Source organism: Dipodomys spectabilis, unplaced genomic scaffold, assembly GCF_019054845.1.
Source record: "Dipodomys spectabilis isolate Male_0828 unplaced genomic scaffold, ASM1905484v1 ptg000457l, whole genome shotgun sequence".
Taxonomy (NCBI): Eukaryota; Metazoa; Chordata; class Mammalia; order Rodentia; family Heteromyidae; genus Dipodomys; species Dipodomys spectabilis.
In genome coordinates, this window is record NW_024871134.1 from 1,256,991 (window position 1) to 1,274,381 (window position 17,391).

At 42.4% G+C, this 17,391-nt stretch overlaps 1 protein-coding gene across 1 annotated transcript in view; it reads right to left on the bottom strand.

Moving 5' to 3' along the window:
• Col19a1 (collagen type XIX alpha 1 chain) overlaps positions 1-17,391 on the bottom strand; it is a 224,029-nt gene that overhangs the window by 128,749 nt on the left and 77,889 nt on the right. The window contains exons 10-12 of the mRNA XM_042668576.1: positions 8,586-8,639; positions 1,428-1,481; positions 411-446 (exon numbers count right to left, since the gene is read on the bottom strand). Of these exons, the coding sequence (XP_042524510.1) occupies positions 411-446; positions 1,428-1,481; positions 8,586-8,639 (144 nt within the window). The remainder of the gene's footprint in view (positions 1-410; positions 447-1,427; positions 1,482-8,585; positions 8,640-17,391) is intronic.

Genomic DNA, 17,391 nt, shown 5'->3' on the forward strand with positions numbered 1-17,391 from the left:
AGCAGGCTGTGTGCACACTGGTCATTTTCAATTCTTGAATTCTATGTGATGAGTGTGTATGTGTGTACATGTGCATGCATGCCTATGCATCTTCTGGAACTAGGGCTTGAACTCTGGGCCTCATGCTTTTGCTTAGTTTTTTCAGTTGGTTGGTCCTCTACCACTTAGGCCACCCCTTAGCTTCTGACTTTTTTTAGGCTAATTAGAGATAAGGATGACTTGGATTTGTCTGCATGGGCTGACTTGGACTTGGGATCCTCCTAGCTCAGCCTCTTGAACAGCAAGGATTATAGGGTGAGGCACTGGCGCTCAGCCTGAAATTCTGTACAATTTAAGTCATTCAGCCATCTTATAGCATGAATAAATAGAATAACATTTCTATTTTGAATTTTTATTCCAGAAATACTTACAGTTAAGGCTGGGAGTCCTGGGGGTCCCATGTCACCCTAAAGAAAAAAAGAAAAAAGTTAGAATTTCTAGGAGCCCCTCTTTGTACATTATTTATAAGTTTTAGAATCTATAGGAACAATATTAATAGATAAAGTTTGAAGTACATCAAAATAGAATTTGTCTTAATTAAGTCTGGGCACCATGAAAACTTTATTCTGCTCCCTTTAGAGCTAATATTAGAAAAATGCACTTTTTTCAGCCAGAGAACTTGTTTTGAGAATCTAAAATTGTCAAATTTTCTATTCTTTTGACTAGTAATCCAAAATTAGAAGAAATAATTTCTTCTCAAATATGGCTGCTTGCCAAAGTGACAGCTGGGAAGCGTGGTGGTGACATAATTTTTTTCTGACATTCAAGTGAGAACCGGCAGGCATAGTAAGTGGGTCTCCCTGGTGCTACATCCAGCTGTCAGGCCCAGCCCTGCTGCCCAGGCCTGCAGAGCTAGCCCTGCACTGCTGCTTGGTGCTGTTGGCTGAGTATCCCGACATCTTTGCTATGTTGGGGATTTAATTCCTTATGCTGTCAGACAAGGGTGAGAAAAGGGGAAATCTTAACAAACATGCTAATGTCAACTTGCATCTACATCTTTCAGGCTAATTAAATGAAAACATTGTCCTAATGTGTTCAATAGAACAGGCTTTGATTCGTTAAAAAAAAAAAAGTGCCAGTTCTAGGGCTGGAACTCAGGGCCCAATCACTGTCCCTGAGCTTTTTACTCAGTTTTGGTGCTCTTTTACTTGAGCCACACCTCCACTTCTGGCTTTTTGCTGGTTAATGGGAGGTAACAATCTCATGGGCTTTCCTGCCTGGGCTGACTTTGAACCCAATCCTCAGATCTCAGCCTCCTGAGTAGCCAGAATTCCCAGAGTGAGCCACAAGTGCCCAGTTCATCTTACAATGTCTTTTGACAACTAGATCCACAAGAAAGTCCCTGTGGAGAGGCTAGAATGAGAGGGAAGACACAACAGACACAGTACCTTTTCTCCTTTAGGTCCAGGTGGGCCGACAGGACCCACATCACCTTTGGAACCCTGCACAAAGAACACAGACATTATCAACTCCACATGCCATGTCACACACACTCTGCTTTCTAACAAGCCACTAGTGACAAACCTATCATAACTGAGAGAACCCTCAAACCCTTCTCTTCTCCCTTTGTTGTTTGAAGAGAAATAAAGATGACTGGCTCTCAAAACCCGAGCAACATCTGTGCATGGCACAGATAAAGTAAATCAGCAACCATCCTCAATAGCATGTATTTGTACAACTTTGCTTCCTGCTGAAATCACATTAATTTTCCTTCTGTGACAGCAGCATTTAGATTTATGTGAGCTTTACATATCCACTTTGGACTAAATTTGTGGATGTTGTAAATACTGCTGATTGGTAATTGATTTGGCACAGACAGACACATCCTGTCCATCCCAATCATGCAGCCAATAGGAAAGAATAACATGCAACAATAAAGTAATGAAGAATGGCTGAAGCCATGTGACGAACATGGTCTAGGCCTCTAACTGCTCCGAGAAAATGAATTCAGCTATTTTTGCAGTGAGTGAATGAGAATACAGATTCCTGTGAACAGAATCCCTGTGAATACTGAATCCTGTGAGTACTGAATACTGAGTCCTGAGAGTACTGAGTCCGTGTGACTACTGAGTCTTGTGAGTAATGAGTCTGTGTGAATACTAAGAACCTCTGAATACTTAGGCTCTTATGAGCAGTCCTGTGAGAACTGAGTAGCTCTGAATATGGAGTCCTGTGAGTCCTGAGTCTGTGTCTACAGAGTCCTGTGTATACTGAGTTCTGTCATTAAGGTGAGAGCTGAGGGCAGGGGAGGCGCTCCCAGCTCCACTGGAGCTAATGAAGACTTTAGAAATGGAGAAGTCAGAAGCATCCAGGAGAACAACAGTCTACACATAACCTGGGTGGTTTAAGCACTCCCGTAACACAGTTGTAAGTAACAGGCTGACAGTGATCCTGAGACTCGTGTGGTTGAAGACATCCTGCCAGGCACCAGGCACCTGAGCACATGCTGCTTTGTTTCTCAAGCATAGGCACAGGGTGGTCAGTCATCCATCCTCTCTGCTGTTTCACCCTCAGTTGGTGAATCAATAGCAGTCATATTTTGCCGGCTGCACACAATGCATGCTCCAAGGCACCAGCGTGCCATGTTTCCTCCTCCTGTTACACTAGTGATATTCTCAATGGCTAGTGGGTGCTAGGGAGAAAGGCTCAGTACTCACCCAAAGCACCAAACGCCCAATGGAAGAGACCCTGAATATGAGACACATTCTAAGATTAAGATCTCAAAAGTTGATCTTGCTAGCTATGTCCTTTGCCATGAAGAAGTTCTGCAGTTTCATGCAATCCAATTTGTCCAACCTTTCTTTGATTTGTCCTGTTTCTGGGTCTTTATTAAGAAAATTTCAAGGAGCCCTAGAGTTTCTCATATTCCTTCCTGTAATGTTTTCAGGGTGTCTGCTTTGACTTCAAGGTTCTTTGAGCCATTTGGAGTTGACTATCCTGCAGGGTGATATATAAAGATCTATTTTTAGTTTTCTACAGGTGTTTAACCAATTTTTCCAGCACCATTTACTGAAGAGACTTTCTTCCATTCTATTTTTTTTGGAGAAGAGCTTCACCAGCTATACAACAGACAAGGGCCTCATAGCTAAAATATACTTAGAACTCAAAAAACAGAGTCACCCAAAAATCCTTAAAGAAACAACAGCCCCATTAATAATAGTGGGCTAAAGATTTAAAGAGAAACTTCTCTGAAGTAAACACTGGAAGAAATGCTCAACTTCTCTGGCCATAAAAGAAATATAAATCAAAACAACATTGTGATTCCACCTCACCCCAGTTAGAATCTATACTCAAGAAATCTAATAACAACAGATGCTGGAGGGGATGTGGACAGAAGGGAACCCTACTGCATTGTTGGTGGGAGTGTAAATTTGTTCAACCGCTTTGCAAAGCAGTATACTGGTTCCTCAAAAGACTCCACATAGAGCTCCCCTATGACCCAGCAATCCCACTTTTGGGCATTTACCCAAATGATCACAAACAAGACCATACTAAAGCTACCAGCACAACTATGTTTATGTCAGCATTGTTTATCATAGCTGAGATATGGAACCAATCCAGATCCCCCTCAGGAGATAAATGGATCAAGGAAATGTGGTATATATACACAATAGAATTCTATGCCTCCATCAGAAAGAATGACACCACCCTATTTGTTAGGAAATGGAAAGACTTGGAAAAAATCATATCAAGCGAAGTTACCCAGTCCCAAAGAAACATAGGTCCTATTGTTTTTCCTTATTTGCAATAATTAGCATACATATAGGATAATCTTATCAGATAGCTGAAAAGATCAAAAACCATCTACAAATGACCATATAAGATGATGCTAAGTGAAATGAACCCCAAGATATGGACACAGAGGTCTGTCTTTATTGTTATTGTTTTAAATGTCCCATGTGATTTTATTTGTTGTTGTTGTTGTTTCCTTTGTATGATCTTTCCCCTGTGGCATATCCTCTGTTGACACTGTACTCGATTTTGGTACTCTGCATCTTGTATATACATTTATCTAATCTGAGGAGGGGAAAGAGAGCAACAAAACGCTGAAACAAGTACATAGGATGACCCATTGCAACAAGGATTCCCACAGGACAGTATATTGGAAATGAACTTTACACCTTCGGGTGGGAAAGGGGATGGAGGGACGGGAAGACTGTGGGAGGTGGGGGAGGGAAGGGATAATGGGACAACAACAAGGAAAGGAAAGGGTAACAATGATGGACAAGTAATGCATTTAGTGCCTTACTCATATAACTGTAACCCCTCTGTACAGCATCTTCACAATAAAATAAAATTTATAAAAAGATCTTAAAAGTTGACTCTGCATGTAATTTGGAGGCAGAAAGTCTTATCTAAGGGCAAAGGGGAATGGAGGAAGAACACTGCAATGGAAATTGTAAGAAAAGCAAGTAGAGCTCAATACTGTTATTGTAAGACTTAGCACTCAAGGATGCAGTGTCTTTAAAAATCAGATTATTTGGGTTTAGTTGTAGCTCAGTGGTTGAGTTCCTGCCTGGTCCATACCAAGGCTCGAGGTTCAAATCCTAGGATCAAACATAAATCAGATAGATGATTATTAAATATGATTATTAAAGGGAGATTACTTGGGAGGAAATAAGGGAAGAGGAAAAGAGAGGGAATAGGAATAAGTATGATAAAAGTAGAAAATAGAAAATAGATATCCATTAAAATCTGTTCAGAAGGGAAGGTGGAAAAAGAGGGGCTAAGAGAGAGCAATATGGATAGGATGAATTTGATAAAAGTCATTACACATGTGTATGTAAACATTATGATGATACCTCTTTATACCATTAGGGTTTTGTGGGGTTTTTTTGCCCATATTGGAGCTTGAACTCAGGGCCTGGGTATGGTCTTCAAGCTTTTTCACTCAAGATTGATCCTCTACCACTTGAGCCACATCTCTATATATGGATTTTGCTGGCCAATTGGAGATAATAGTTACTCAGATTTGTCTGCTTGGGCTGATTGAACTTTGATCCTTAGATCTCAGCATCCTGAGTAGCTAGGATTATAGGTGTGAGTCACCAATACCTGGCTTTATATAATCAATTTATGCTAGTAAAGTTTTTATAAATCAGATGATTTAAAAGTAATGGTATTTGTTAATTTCTATTCCAGCTTCTGTGATTGCACCTTATTTCTGAGCAGTGGTGACAGCTGTCACATACCTCTGCTTCTGTGATGTCAGTATTTTTATCCCTAGCCCACAGATTGCATTGGGATAAGGAGATTAAGATGGTTATTTTAGACACATCACATGCCATAATTTTGATAAGGGATATTTGAAAGACCATAATACAAATGCAGAGAAAACTAAACACGATGATTAAAATCTACTTTTCTAAAATTATGTAACCCTACAAAAACAAACAAACAAACAAAAAGGGCTACCTACTTCACTAAATGTTCTTGTTTAACCCAGTTTGCAATGGCAAATGTTTATATGACTTCCTAAGTAGTATGTGCCAGACTTTGGTCCATGTTTCTTGTCTCTGCTCTCTACCCCACCCACATTTTGCATCTCCACCGTCTGCCCCCAGCCCCAAGAGGCAATCCTGTGTATGCAGTGGTTTCCTGGCATAGCCTCAGAGCTGAGGGCAGCTGGGGAGGGGAGAAGTTCACCTCACCTGGAGGTAGCCATGGGCTGTTGAGCATCAAGGGCCACAGCGCCAACCTTACAACCTGCCCAAGCCTATTCTCAGTTACCACCACCAGAACAACAACTACACATTACAATGTGTAAAAGAAAGACCAGGCCTTACATTGTGAAGATTAAATGATAGCAATTCAAGTTTTTAACTATTTCAGTGCATGATTGGTACATCCTATTTAAACTACAAGGGGATTATGTTCATTAATACTATGTAGCTCAACCAAAAAGCACACACACACATACACACACACACAGAGTCAAGGATATGTGTATAAAGATATCAGCCTTTTTGTGTTGTCCTGGTAAATTGGGCTTTGCTTACATTTAACATTTGCTTAGTGATTAGCTTACCTTTAATTAGTTGTCTACCCTCGTAAGCCCCACAGAAGAGATGAGCCCTGTCAGTATCAGTAGCCCCTGGCCTGGAAACTGCAAACTGCATACTTCCCTCTGCCCTAGGGTTTTCCCTCTCCAGAGAATGCAGGCCACTTTGAGGGGAGCAGCCAAAAGAAGCAGTTACAAGATACATGGATCTCCAGCTGTGGGCCGGAGGCATCAGGAAAGACTACCACACAGAGAAGCTGCCAGGGACATCCAGTCCACCTTCCTGCATGGAGTTTGTGCACTTATGTCCTGACTGTTCCTGACCATTCCTCTGCTGTGACTCCACTCCAATCTGGACTGAGGCAGCATCAGAATGAAGGACTTTCATTGCCTAAGTGTGTGGACCAGAGTGCTCTGGCCACCAGAGGACTAGCATAAATGCTGAACTACTTTAGTTTGCAGGCTCAGTTTTTTAGCATTGAAAATTAAGCAATGAGCTGGGTGCTGAGTTCACACCTATAACCATAGCTCTTCAGAAAGTTGAAATCTGAGAGTTGCGCTTCAAAGCCAGCCCAAACAGGAAAGTTCATAAGACTCCAGTCTCTATAAACCATTAAAAAGCTGAAGGGAGTGTGTGGCTCAGTAGGCAGAGCAACAGCCTTGAGCAAAAATGCTGAGACAGCACCCAAGCCCTGAGGTCAAGACTCACAGTATTGGAAAAAAAGGAAAGCAAGCAAGCAAGCCAGGAAGGAAAGGAGGGAAAGAGGGAAGGAGAGAAGGAAGGAGGGAGGGAGAGAGAAAAGAGAGAGAGAAAGAGAGGGAGAGAGAAAGAACAGAGGAAGGGAAAGAGAAAGAGGGAGGGAAAGAGAGAGAAAGAGAAAGAAGGAAGGAAGCAAGCAAGCAAGCAGGAAGGAAGAAAGCAAGCAAGCAGGAAGGAAGGCAGGAAGGCAGGAAGGAAGAGGGAAGGAAGGAGAGAGAGGGTGATGGATGGAAGGAAAGAAGGGAAGGAGGGAGAGGAGAGAAAAGAAAAGAAGCACAATAGCGAATGACATGATTTAGTAGAAAATGATACTTTTCAAATGTTCAAGGTAGAAGGCTGACTTTACTATTTGCCTCTCCTAAGACCTGGGGTGTGAGGCCCCTGCTCTCCTTAATGGGGAGCGCCGATAAGCTGGGAGAGGGCTGAGTGCAAGTTCCCCAGGGCAGTGGTTTATAAAGCACAATTCTCCCCCAGAAGCACAGTGACACTTTAGCCAACTGTCTACTTCCAGGATGGCAGAGGAGAAAGAAAAGAGCTTTCATTGCTTTTTCTTTTGGTCATGACTCCTGAATATCTTGGCAAAATAAGAAAAGGAAATTAAGACCACCTACAGAATTAGGGAAACAAGTGAGAAATGCTAATGGCCATGCCATGCTTTCTGATGTCCTTAACAAGCTCCATTAAACAATTCTAGTGCTGAGCGAGTAGCCTGGTTATGCCAAGCTCCTGTGGAACCACAGAGGGCAGAGATCATGCCTGGGACCGTGGCCAGTCTCAGTGTCCTGGGCTCATTCAGGGTGGAACTCCCTCCATGGCTGCCAGAGACTTGTGCATGCAGTAGGTATTCAGCCAGGTGTGTTTACTGATTAACTCTGAAAACGGAGCTAGCCTACTTTCAAACTCCAGTGACATTAAAATGTGTGGGCAACCGGTGCTCATTTCGGTCAACTCCAACATTGTCATCAACAAACTATAAACATCTTTGTGTTGCTCCACATGTGGAGCTTGCTTGGCTGCAGCAGCCCTTTGCTATATCATCTTTGAGGTGCTTGTATTTCTTTCATGTTAATAATGATCAAGGTTGTGCACTGGTGGCTCATGCCTGTAATCCCAGATATTCTAGAGGTTGAGATATGAGGATTGCAGTTGAAAACCAGCCCGGACAGGAAATAACCACCAAAAAGCTGAAAGTGGAGTTGTGGCTCAAGTAGCAGAGCTCCAGCCACAGTCTATTCGCCTTTAGAGATTGAGAAACTGAATACAGCCCTATAGTTTTTGTGCTGGTACTGGGACTTGAACTCAGGGCCTTGAACTCTTGCTTGCCTTTTTCCCTCAAGGCTGGTACTTTACCACTTGAACCACAGCTCCACTTCTGGCCTTTTTCTGGTTAACAGAAGATATGAGTCTCATGCACTTTTCTGCATGGGCTGGCTTTGAACCACAGTCCTCAGATCTCAGCCACCTGTGCAGCTGGGTTACAGATGTGAGCTTGGTGATTCCTGGTCTTGTGAGCAGGGAACTTATCTACAAGCCAGAAACAGTGAGGAACTGCTGGGGGGAACGGGGTGGGGGGTGGGGTGACACAGCACAGATGCAGTACTAGAGCCAAGGAACTGCCAGCCATGAGACCAAGCACTCGGCTGTGTGAGGAGCCACAGAAAAGCCTTCCTGGATCTGGAAATGTGTTTGATTGTAGCTGGTTCTGCCAAGCAAAGCCCAGTCCTCATAACAGTAGAGAGCATATTTCAGTGGCTAAAAACAGAACATTCAAGAAGAGTGGCTTACTTCTTGTCCATTAAAGCCAGGCACACCTGGGTCTCCTTTTGCTCCAAGTTCACCCTAGAAAGAAACAATTTAATCAGTGAAAAAGGTTGCATCTGAAAACCTTCACCAAGGAAAACCAAGAGAGATATGTTTTTTGGATATTTATAACATCACGATTACTTTGTTAATCCCTTGAAAGAAACATTTATTAAAAAACACTTTTGAGCTTAAAACCAAAGAGAAATATAAAAGTTCCAAAAAAGGCTGCTTAAGAGGGATTAAAGAGTGGAATTAGGACAAAGATAATGTTCTTCTAGAAGCAACAAAGAACTTTCTGGAGGGCAATCTGGCAATCAGTATCAAGGATCTAGAATCTGTTTGTTTTAAGGGCCCCATGGTTTCATCTGCAGGAACTCAGCCTGGGGAACCATGAGTGATGAAAAGTGACAGGTCCAGTGTGGAGCATGAGGCAGTAAAGAAAAAGGGACAGGGAGCCAAGTAAGCTGTCATGGAGATAGAGAATGGATGACTCAAATCTCTCTAGGTAGGAGCTCAAAAATCAGTGTTTAAATGTTACACAAAAGGTATTTAGCTAAGTTAATAAATGAGTTGAAATTTTTTGTACATGAAGACAAATATGATTCCATCAATACTGTCATTAACTTTCACAATGCAACTTAAAATAAAGGCAATCTTTATCCAAAAGTAATGGTTCGTGAATCATAGTTGGAGCTCAGTGGTATGTGCTTAGCATGTGTAAAGCCATGGGTTCAATTTCAGCATCCTCCAAAATGGAATTAAATTTAAAAATGGATCCAGCAGATGAAAAGAATGTGCTTCCTCTACATTAAAGGATATATTCCAACAGGAAGTCTGCAAGCTTGACTGGTTTTTCTTTTCTTTTTTTAGGTTGGTTGTGAGGCTTGAACTCTGGGCCTGGGCACTGTCCCTGAGCTCTTCAGCTCAAGGCTAGTACTCTACCACTTGATCCACAGCGCCACTTCCCGTTTTCCGGTGGTTTATTAGAGGTAAGAGTCTCATGGACTTTACTGCCCAGACTAGCTTTGAACCACAATCCTTAGATATGAGCCTCCTGAGTAGCTAGGATTACAAGCGTGAGCTACCAGCACCCCACTTGACTGGTTTTTCTTAAATAATAGTATCATTAGTAACAACTAATAATAATGAGTTGTTTATTATAATAAAAAACAATAGCAATTGGTGCCTCACAAAAATACTCAAAGGGGTTTTAAAGTACATTTTAATGTATTTTAGGAACAAATACAGTTCATTAAAAAAACAAGTGATTGCTTTATAGTACCATTATAAGGCCTATAAAACACCTGTATAATGTTGACTTGTGCCAGGCACTGTGTAAGCATTTTGAAATTCTATGATGATGACTATGCTCATTTTACAGGTGAGGAAACTGAAGACAGAGGCTAAGGAATGTGGCTGAGGTCCTGGGGCTTGAACTCAGGGCCTTGGGCTCTCCCTTGGCTTTTCTGCTCAAAGCTGGCACTCTACTACTTGAGCCACACCTTCAATTCAGGCTTCCTGATGTATAACTGGAGGTAAGAGTCTTCCTGACTTTCCTTCTTGGGCTGGCTTTGAACCATAACCTTCAGATCTCAGTCTTCTAAGCAGCTCGATGACAGGTGTGAGCCCCAGAGGCTGGCTGGCCATTCTTTACTTGGGCTCTATACTATCCTGTACACTGCCGACCATCCATCACCAGCTTCCTCTCAGCAGGATGGCAGCCTCCACGCCACCCTCCCTGAAGCCTTGAGTATGGGCAAGTGAAAATGTCATAAGTAATACCGTAATACCAAACTTGTTGGTATAGATTTACCTCCAGCTAGAGCACTATTCACCTCATGAATATTCATGTAATGTGTTCATGATATGAATTATTATGTCAGATTGGAACAATACACATAATAACATGAATAAAATGTTTAACTTTCATGTTAGTTCTGAATGGATGAGTCAACTTTTAAAATATTAAATAACTAGGAGAAACTATGGCTGACCAAAAATTCACAGTAAATAATGCCGCTGTCAGAATGAAACAAAGATGGAAACAATTATGTGAATGAAAAATTCTAGCATAAATTAGTAATACAGATATATCATAAACTAAACTAAAATATAGATAACTGAGAAATTTATCAATTGATGACTTAATAGTATCACTAATATTCAGACTGCTTTTTATCGTTTATAAAGAAAAGACTAATATTCCAACTGGTAGTTGACCAAAGGATCTATCTGACAATATGCCACAAATGACAGTCAGTATAATCTTTACTGGTCCTAATTAATCAAGAAATGTCCTAATTAATTAATACTAGTAAAGAGATAGCCTGGTCCATCCGTGTGTGTGTGTGTGTGTGTGTGTGTGTGTGTGTGTGTGTGTTTATGGACCAGGTTGTCTCTAAGGCCTCTCTATTTCACTTCTTTCATCCAGTTGAATAAGGCTGTAATACTTTACATATGCATATGTGTAAGTAGATCGATGAAAGCGGCTGAAATTGTTTCAGGAGGGCAGGGGAGGTAGGAGTGAGGCAGAAAAGTATGATGGGGTACTTTGTATGTGTGTTCCAAAATGTCACAATGAAACCACTCCACGTGCAACTAATAGATGATAATAAAAAGTCTTGGGAAAAAAAGTGGAGGGTTCTATATTCTAGCCAGAAAACAAAGTATATTCATGTTGCATATTTAATAAATCCCAAACAAAAGAAATTGTACAATAGTAACCAGCTGCACAGAAAGGAAACTGGAAACAAAACTGCAGCACTAAGGATTTACTCTGGAGCTGGAGAAAACTTGTTTGACAAATGATGTCAAACTGTGCACTTAGATTGTTTCTTAGTGTTTGGGCAAATTCAAGGGAAGGAACTATTTAAAAAATAAAACCAATAGACCATTTCGGGAGATTTCTCCAGAAATATAATAAAGCATTCTAGTCTGGCAGAAACTTAAATACAAAGACTACAGGAACTATTTAAAAAATAAAACCAATAGACCATTTCTGGAGATTTCTCCAGAAATATAATAAAGCATTCTAGTCTGGCAGAAACTTAAATACAAAGACTACTAGATTACATTTAAGATTTTCCAAGCCAGGCACTGGTGTCTCACACTTATAGTCATAATATGCAGGAGGTCCAGCTCAGATCTCGGTTCAAAACCAACCAGAGACAAACCAGCTGAAATGAGATTCTTCTCTCCAATTAAGCACTGGAAAGCCAGAAGTGGAGCTGTGACTCAAGTAGTAGAGCCTCAGCTTTGAGCAAAAAAAGCTAAGGGACAGTGCCTAGGCCCCAAGTTCCAGCCCAAGACTAGCACACACACAAACAAAACAAAAACCTAAATATTTCCCCATTATCCATTATTCATGAAACTAATTTTAAAACTGTACCAAAGCCGGGCACCAGTGGCTCAGGCCTGTAATCCTAGCTACTCAGGATGCTGAGATCTAAGGATCGCAGTTCAAAGCCAGCCCGGGCAGGAAACTTCGTGAAACTCTTATCTCCAATAAACCACCAGAAAACTGGAAGTGGCACTGTAGCTCAAGTGGTAGAGCACTAGCCTTGAGCTGGAGAGCTGAGGGACAGCACCCAGGCCCAGAGTTCAAGCTACATGACTGACAAAAAAAAAAAAAACTGTACCAAGATTTAATGACTTTTCAAACAAAGTGGCAGGGCCTTAGCATTCAAAATGTTGCTTTCAGATAGGTAGAAAAATCCTTTACAGAAAACAAATCCCTTATTTCCCACAAGACAGTGCCGATAACACTCGTTTCAGGTATTGCAATAGCTACTAGCAATAACACCATAGCACTGTTCTATATGCTGCACTGCACACTACGCTCTGTCCTAAACGACTGACAGAGCCGGGGCTCCTTGCATTCTAGCAGTGGCAATGCATGGTGACACTCTGGACCCTGCTTGCTGACACAGCTCAGGGGCTACAGTAACTCTCATGGTGGGAGAGTGCCTAGCATCTCAGGTAACACTCAACTAAAGGAAGGATGCACCCCTCCATTAGTCTCACCTGGTTCCTGTGCCTGGACCTGCTTTGGTTCCCAACAGAGCTGAAATGTGGTGGACATTTTCCATGGAATCTTGAATACTGGAAAATGTCTCTAGTGTTCTCTATTTAGCCAAGGAATTTGTTCAGCCCTAGTGCAATGGCCTAGGAGGATTGGAGGAGTTGGTGCTACCCACCCCATGGTGACCAAAGCTAGAGCCATTCCACTAGGGATGGTGACCAGGCCCTGGGCCTGTTCCAGGACAGGCAGTGAGCAGTGCCTGAACCTGGTCCACAACGGATGGTGGCCAGAGCTGGAGCCCGTTCACGAGGGACAGTAACCAGGGCCAGGGCCCGTTCCATGAGGGACAGTTCTGTCTCCAGCAGGACTAGGCCTTCACTGTGCACAATGATAAACAGCCAAAAGGAAATATAAATGTAAACTTGAATTCATTTTCTCTGGTTTCATCCCTTATTCCCCCGATTCCATCACACCTTTATCTTAAGATCTTTCTAATAAACTATGTGGCCTCAAGACCTTTCTAAGATTGACTGTTTATAGCTCACATCTGTAATTTCAGCTACTTTGGAGGCTGAGATCTGGGATTGTGGTTTATGCCAGCATGGACAGGAAAGTCCATGAGATGCCTATCTCCAGCAAAAAGCTGGACATCAAGGTGTGGCTCAAAAAGTAGAGTGCCAGCTTTGAGTGAAAAGAATTGAAGAAGAGTTCCCCAGTCCCGAGTTCCTGAGTTCAAGCCCCAATACAAGTCAATACACAGGAAGCACAACTTAAGCAGAACTTCTTTGCCCAAATGTTGTAAACATAAAAAGTACATAATGTACTACCATATATTCATATTCAGGCTGGTTTATGCAAAGGAATTTATGAGTAGAGCTCTCCTTTTCCAAATAAGAAGTTATTTTCTAACCCAGGGAGCCTGTGGCTACCTTGACAAAGCTCACATACATGTGCATTTCTGTGTTCTGTTACTGATAACCAGAAAGCACCTACTGATAGCTGATTATGCCTCTGGCAGCCAGATATACACATGATCTTGAGAGCTGAGTCCCTGTGCTTGAAAGAGGGAAGTTTGACTCTGATCACATGATCCAGTCACATCTGCAGAACTTCTCAAATGTGTCTTGCTAGCACTGGCTTTGTGATAACTGTGTGTGTTAATTTTTTATGACTGTAACTAGGGCTTGAACTCAGGGTCTCAAATGTAACTTAGCTTTTCTCCATTCAAGGGTGGCACTCTACCACTTGAGCCACACCTCTACTTCTGGCTTTTAATTGGAGACAAGGGTCTCATTGACTTTCCTGCACAGACTGGTTTTGAACCACAATCCCAAATCTCTGCCTCCAGAGTAGATAGGATTACAGGTGTGAGCCACTGGTGTTTGGCTTTGGCCTTGTAAGATTTTTAACTGACAGATATTAAAAAAAAAAAAAAACAAATCCTGAGCATACCCAGGCAGTGTTGCTAAAATTCCAAGATTTTAAAAGTAGAGTTCCTTTGCAAAGGAGTGCAGTGTGAATCACAGGCACTGCCACGCTTGCAGAACGATGGAGGATCCATGCCTTGTGTGGCATCAGGGACAGTGCTCAGAATAGATGCCGCCGCCTTCCAAACAGCTTATCTCAGACACTTCATCTTGATAAACCTTTGTTCTATAGAAAGCTGTAATTCTTTTAACTAAAGTTGATTTGAGTCAAGATTACTCACCTAATTGTATTTGTGGCATAAACTAAGTCCTTTCTCCAAAGATAAAAAACAACAGATTATTTTCTGGAAAATCAGCTTCAAGCACAGCTATTAAAACGTTAGACCCTGTTTTACATGTTTAACTTCAGTCATATTTTGTATATGAAGAATAAATCTTCCCTCAAGAAGTACAATGTGCCTGCTACTTGTGGCTCACACCTGTAATTATAGCTACTCAGGAGGCTGAGACCTGAAGATTGTGGCAGGAAAGTCCAAGAGACTCTTACCTCCAATTAACTACCCAAATAATGGAAGTAGAGCTGTGGCTCAAATGGTAGAGCACTGGTGAAAAGCACATAAACAGCACCTAGGCCCTGAGTTCAAGCCACAATACCAGCACAGGAAAGGAGACATAAGTATGATATACCACAACACCTCTCTAGTTCCAGCTGGAACGTCCTATGCACTTGTCCCACACAGGAGCCAGTGTGCTGGAACATTCCTGTGGCCCCTGCACTCAGGGGAGGTGCAAGCGCTGCCTTGGTTTCTACCTTGCCCAACACATGGTTCTGGTTAAAGGAATACAGCATCAATGACACTGTCCAGTTCTCTATTGTCTTCATTCCCCAATTGCAGGGTCTGTGGCCCTGGTGACTGCATGGACAGTCGAGTTCCAGGCTCCCTTTAGAAAGGGAGGGCAGGAATTAGGCATGGTTGTTGGTAACACAGACTCAAAACTCAGGCCTCTGAAAGCAGACTGCTGTCCAGAGAAGAACAACTGTTCTAACGTCTCCAGGGGTTACAGGTGGCAGGGTCTGTGTGTCCACAGACATGGCGAGCAGGACACATGCCACAGCCACTGCCTGGGGGCTTCCATGGCACTGCCACCTTCCAAGGACAAGTGATGATGCTGGGTCACTTCCAGAGGGGGTATGAGGGGTGGGGAAAGAAAGGATGACTCAGAAAGAAGGACTGGCTGATAAGAGCACGGGTGACACAGGGCACTAAGCACTGGTTAGTAAGATGGAGAAGGGCAGGGTGATGACTGAGTACTAAGTACTGTTTAGTAAGACAGTAGGACAGGGTGACACTGTAAGCACTGGCTAGGATGATGGAGAAGGGCAGTGCTTGTTTGGGTACTCCAGCAATGGTGACATCGCAGCAGGGCATCAGGACCTAGCTCAGCCAGTGTCACGGGAGCTGGGGCAGCAGTGAACAAAATCCTGAGCCCACACCCCGTCTCCAGCCACCATGGGAGACATCCCATCATCCCCCAGAATTCCATAAATGACCTTCTCTAGCTAACCACCATCTGGGGCTGGCTTGGCTTGCCAGGCTGCTTAAATCACCTCATATGAGGTCTGAAAGCTGCAAACACCTGTGAATAGTGACCACTGGTGAATCACTGTGTTGCCAGGGTATTTAGGCCCCTTCCCAATGACCCATTTCCTTTTCCTTACTGAGGAGGACAGGCTACTTAACCCCCTTTGGTGACCATTCAGTGTCCCAGCTGCGTGGGGTCCAGCCCAATGTCACCCAGGCCAAGGCTTCTGCTCTTCCTTCTCTCTTCTTGAACTCACACCCTGCCTCTCTGCTCACTTGCTCTTGGTTAGTCCTCAACCACCTAAGTCACACCTCCAGCCTTGCCTTCTGCCAGCTAACTAGAGATGGATCCCAGGCTGGCTCTGAACCTAGTTCCTCCTGATGTTCATGGCAAGGATTACAGGTGTGAGCCACCAGTTCCCAGCTGCTCTTTCTAACATGTTCCTTAATGAACCCAGTTGGATGGATTAGAGAAAAAAAAGGTTATTCTGGAAGTAGATCTAAAAACTTTTCCTTGAATTTTTATTCAATTACAGCTATCAAGATAGTAAGAACCAAGAATTTCCTATCAGTTAAACCACAACTTTTCTGAGCTAGTTTCTTTATCTACATATATTAAGTTAATCATATAATTTACCTCTTGGCATTAGTGTGAGCTGTTATCTGTGAAAGGCATTTACAAATCTCCCCAAATCACTCGTTCTTATCAAAGTTGAACCATGTTTTAATTAATGTAATCTCATGTAATGTAAGCTGAAAACTATGGTGGTCATGTTGAGGGGACATCACTCATCATAGAAAATCCATATGGGAAGAGGTGAACTGTACTTACTACCTGACCTATGTAACTGTAGCATCTCTGTACACCACTTTTACATAAGTTAAAATCACACACTGGAAAAACATGCTCAGATAATTTAACCTAAAGTCATAGTGAAAAAACATGGGTACTTTTTCTATGTTAAATGTGTATACTTCTACTTTTGTTTTGAAAATTTTAAATCATTGTTAGTATAACATTCTAAAGGATTATTTTGTCAATATTATTATAGTTTGTGCCTGAATGCTAACTGAACATTGGCTGAAGGAACTCATTCAGCTATACAGGTGAGATCAGAAACATCTAAAACTAGCTTAAATCCAAAAACTCCATAATAAGCAAGGTTATACATGTTACATTCTTTAAAGGCCCATAGAATTATAAATCCCCTGAATAATTTATTGCTAGGCAATCAGCTGATTTCAGGACAATTTAATGTCAGGCTTTATGCCATGCACTGGGGAAGAGGAGTCAATGGGGTTGTATGGAAAGCCCAACCCTGGTTAAGTTCCAAAGGATGTCATATACCAACAGCCATGGGTGCAGAGATGAGGACAGCACTGAAAGTGGCTGTACTCAGGTCTCTCACGTTGTAGACAATTAGAATTTAAGGGGCAGCGCCCAAGCCCAGAGTTCAAGCCCCATGACTGACAAAAAAAAAAAAAAAGACAATTAGAATTTAAATGATGCATCATCCTAACAGGCAGAGAGGAAGTTGTTGTGTGTTCCTCCACCAGTGCTCGTAATCCTGGTACTCAGGAGGCTGAGATCCGAGGATCACTGTTTGAAGCCAACCTGGAAGAAATTCCTGGGACTCATCTCTATTAAATGGCAGAAAGCTAGAAGTGGAGATGTGACTCAAGTGGCAGAGCACAGGCTTTGAGCAAACAAGCTAAGCAAGAAGGCAAGGCTCTGTAAGACTGGCCAGGCCACAGAT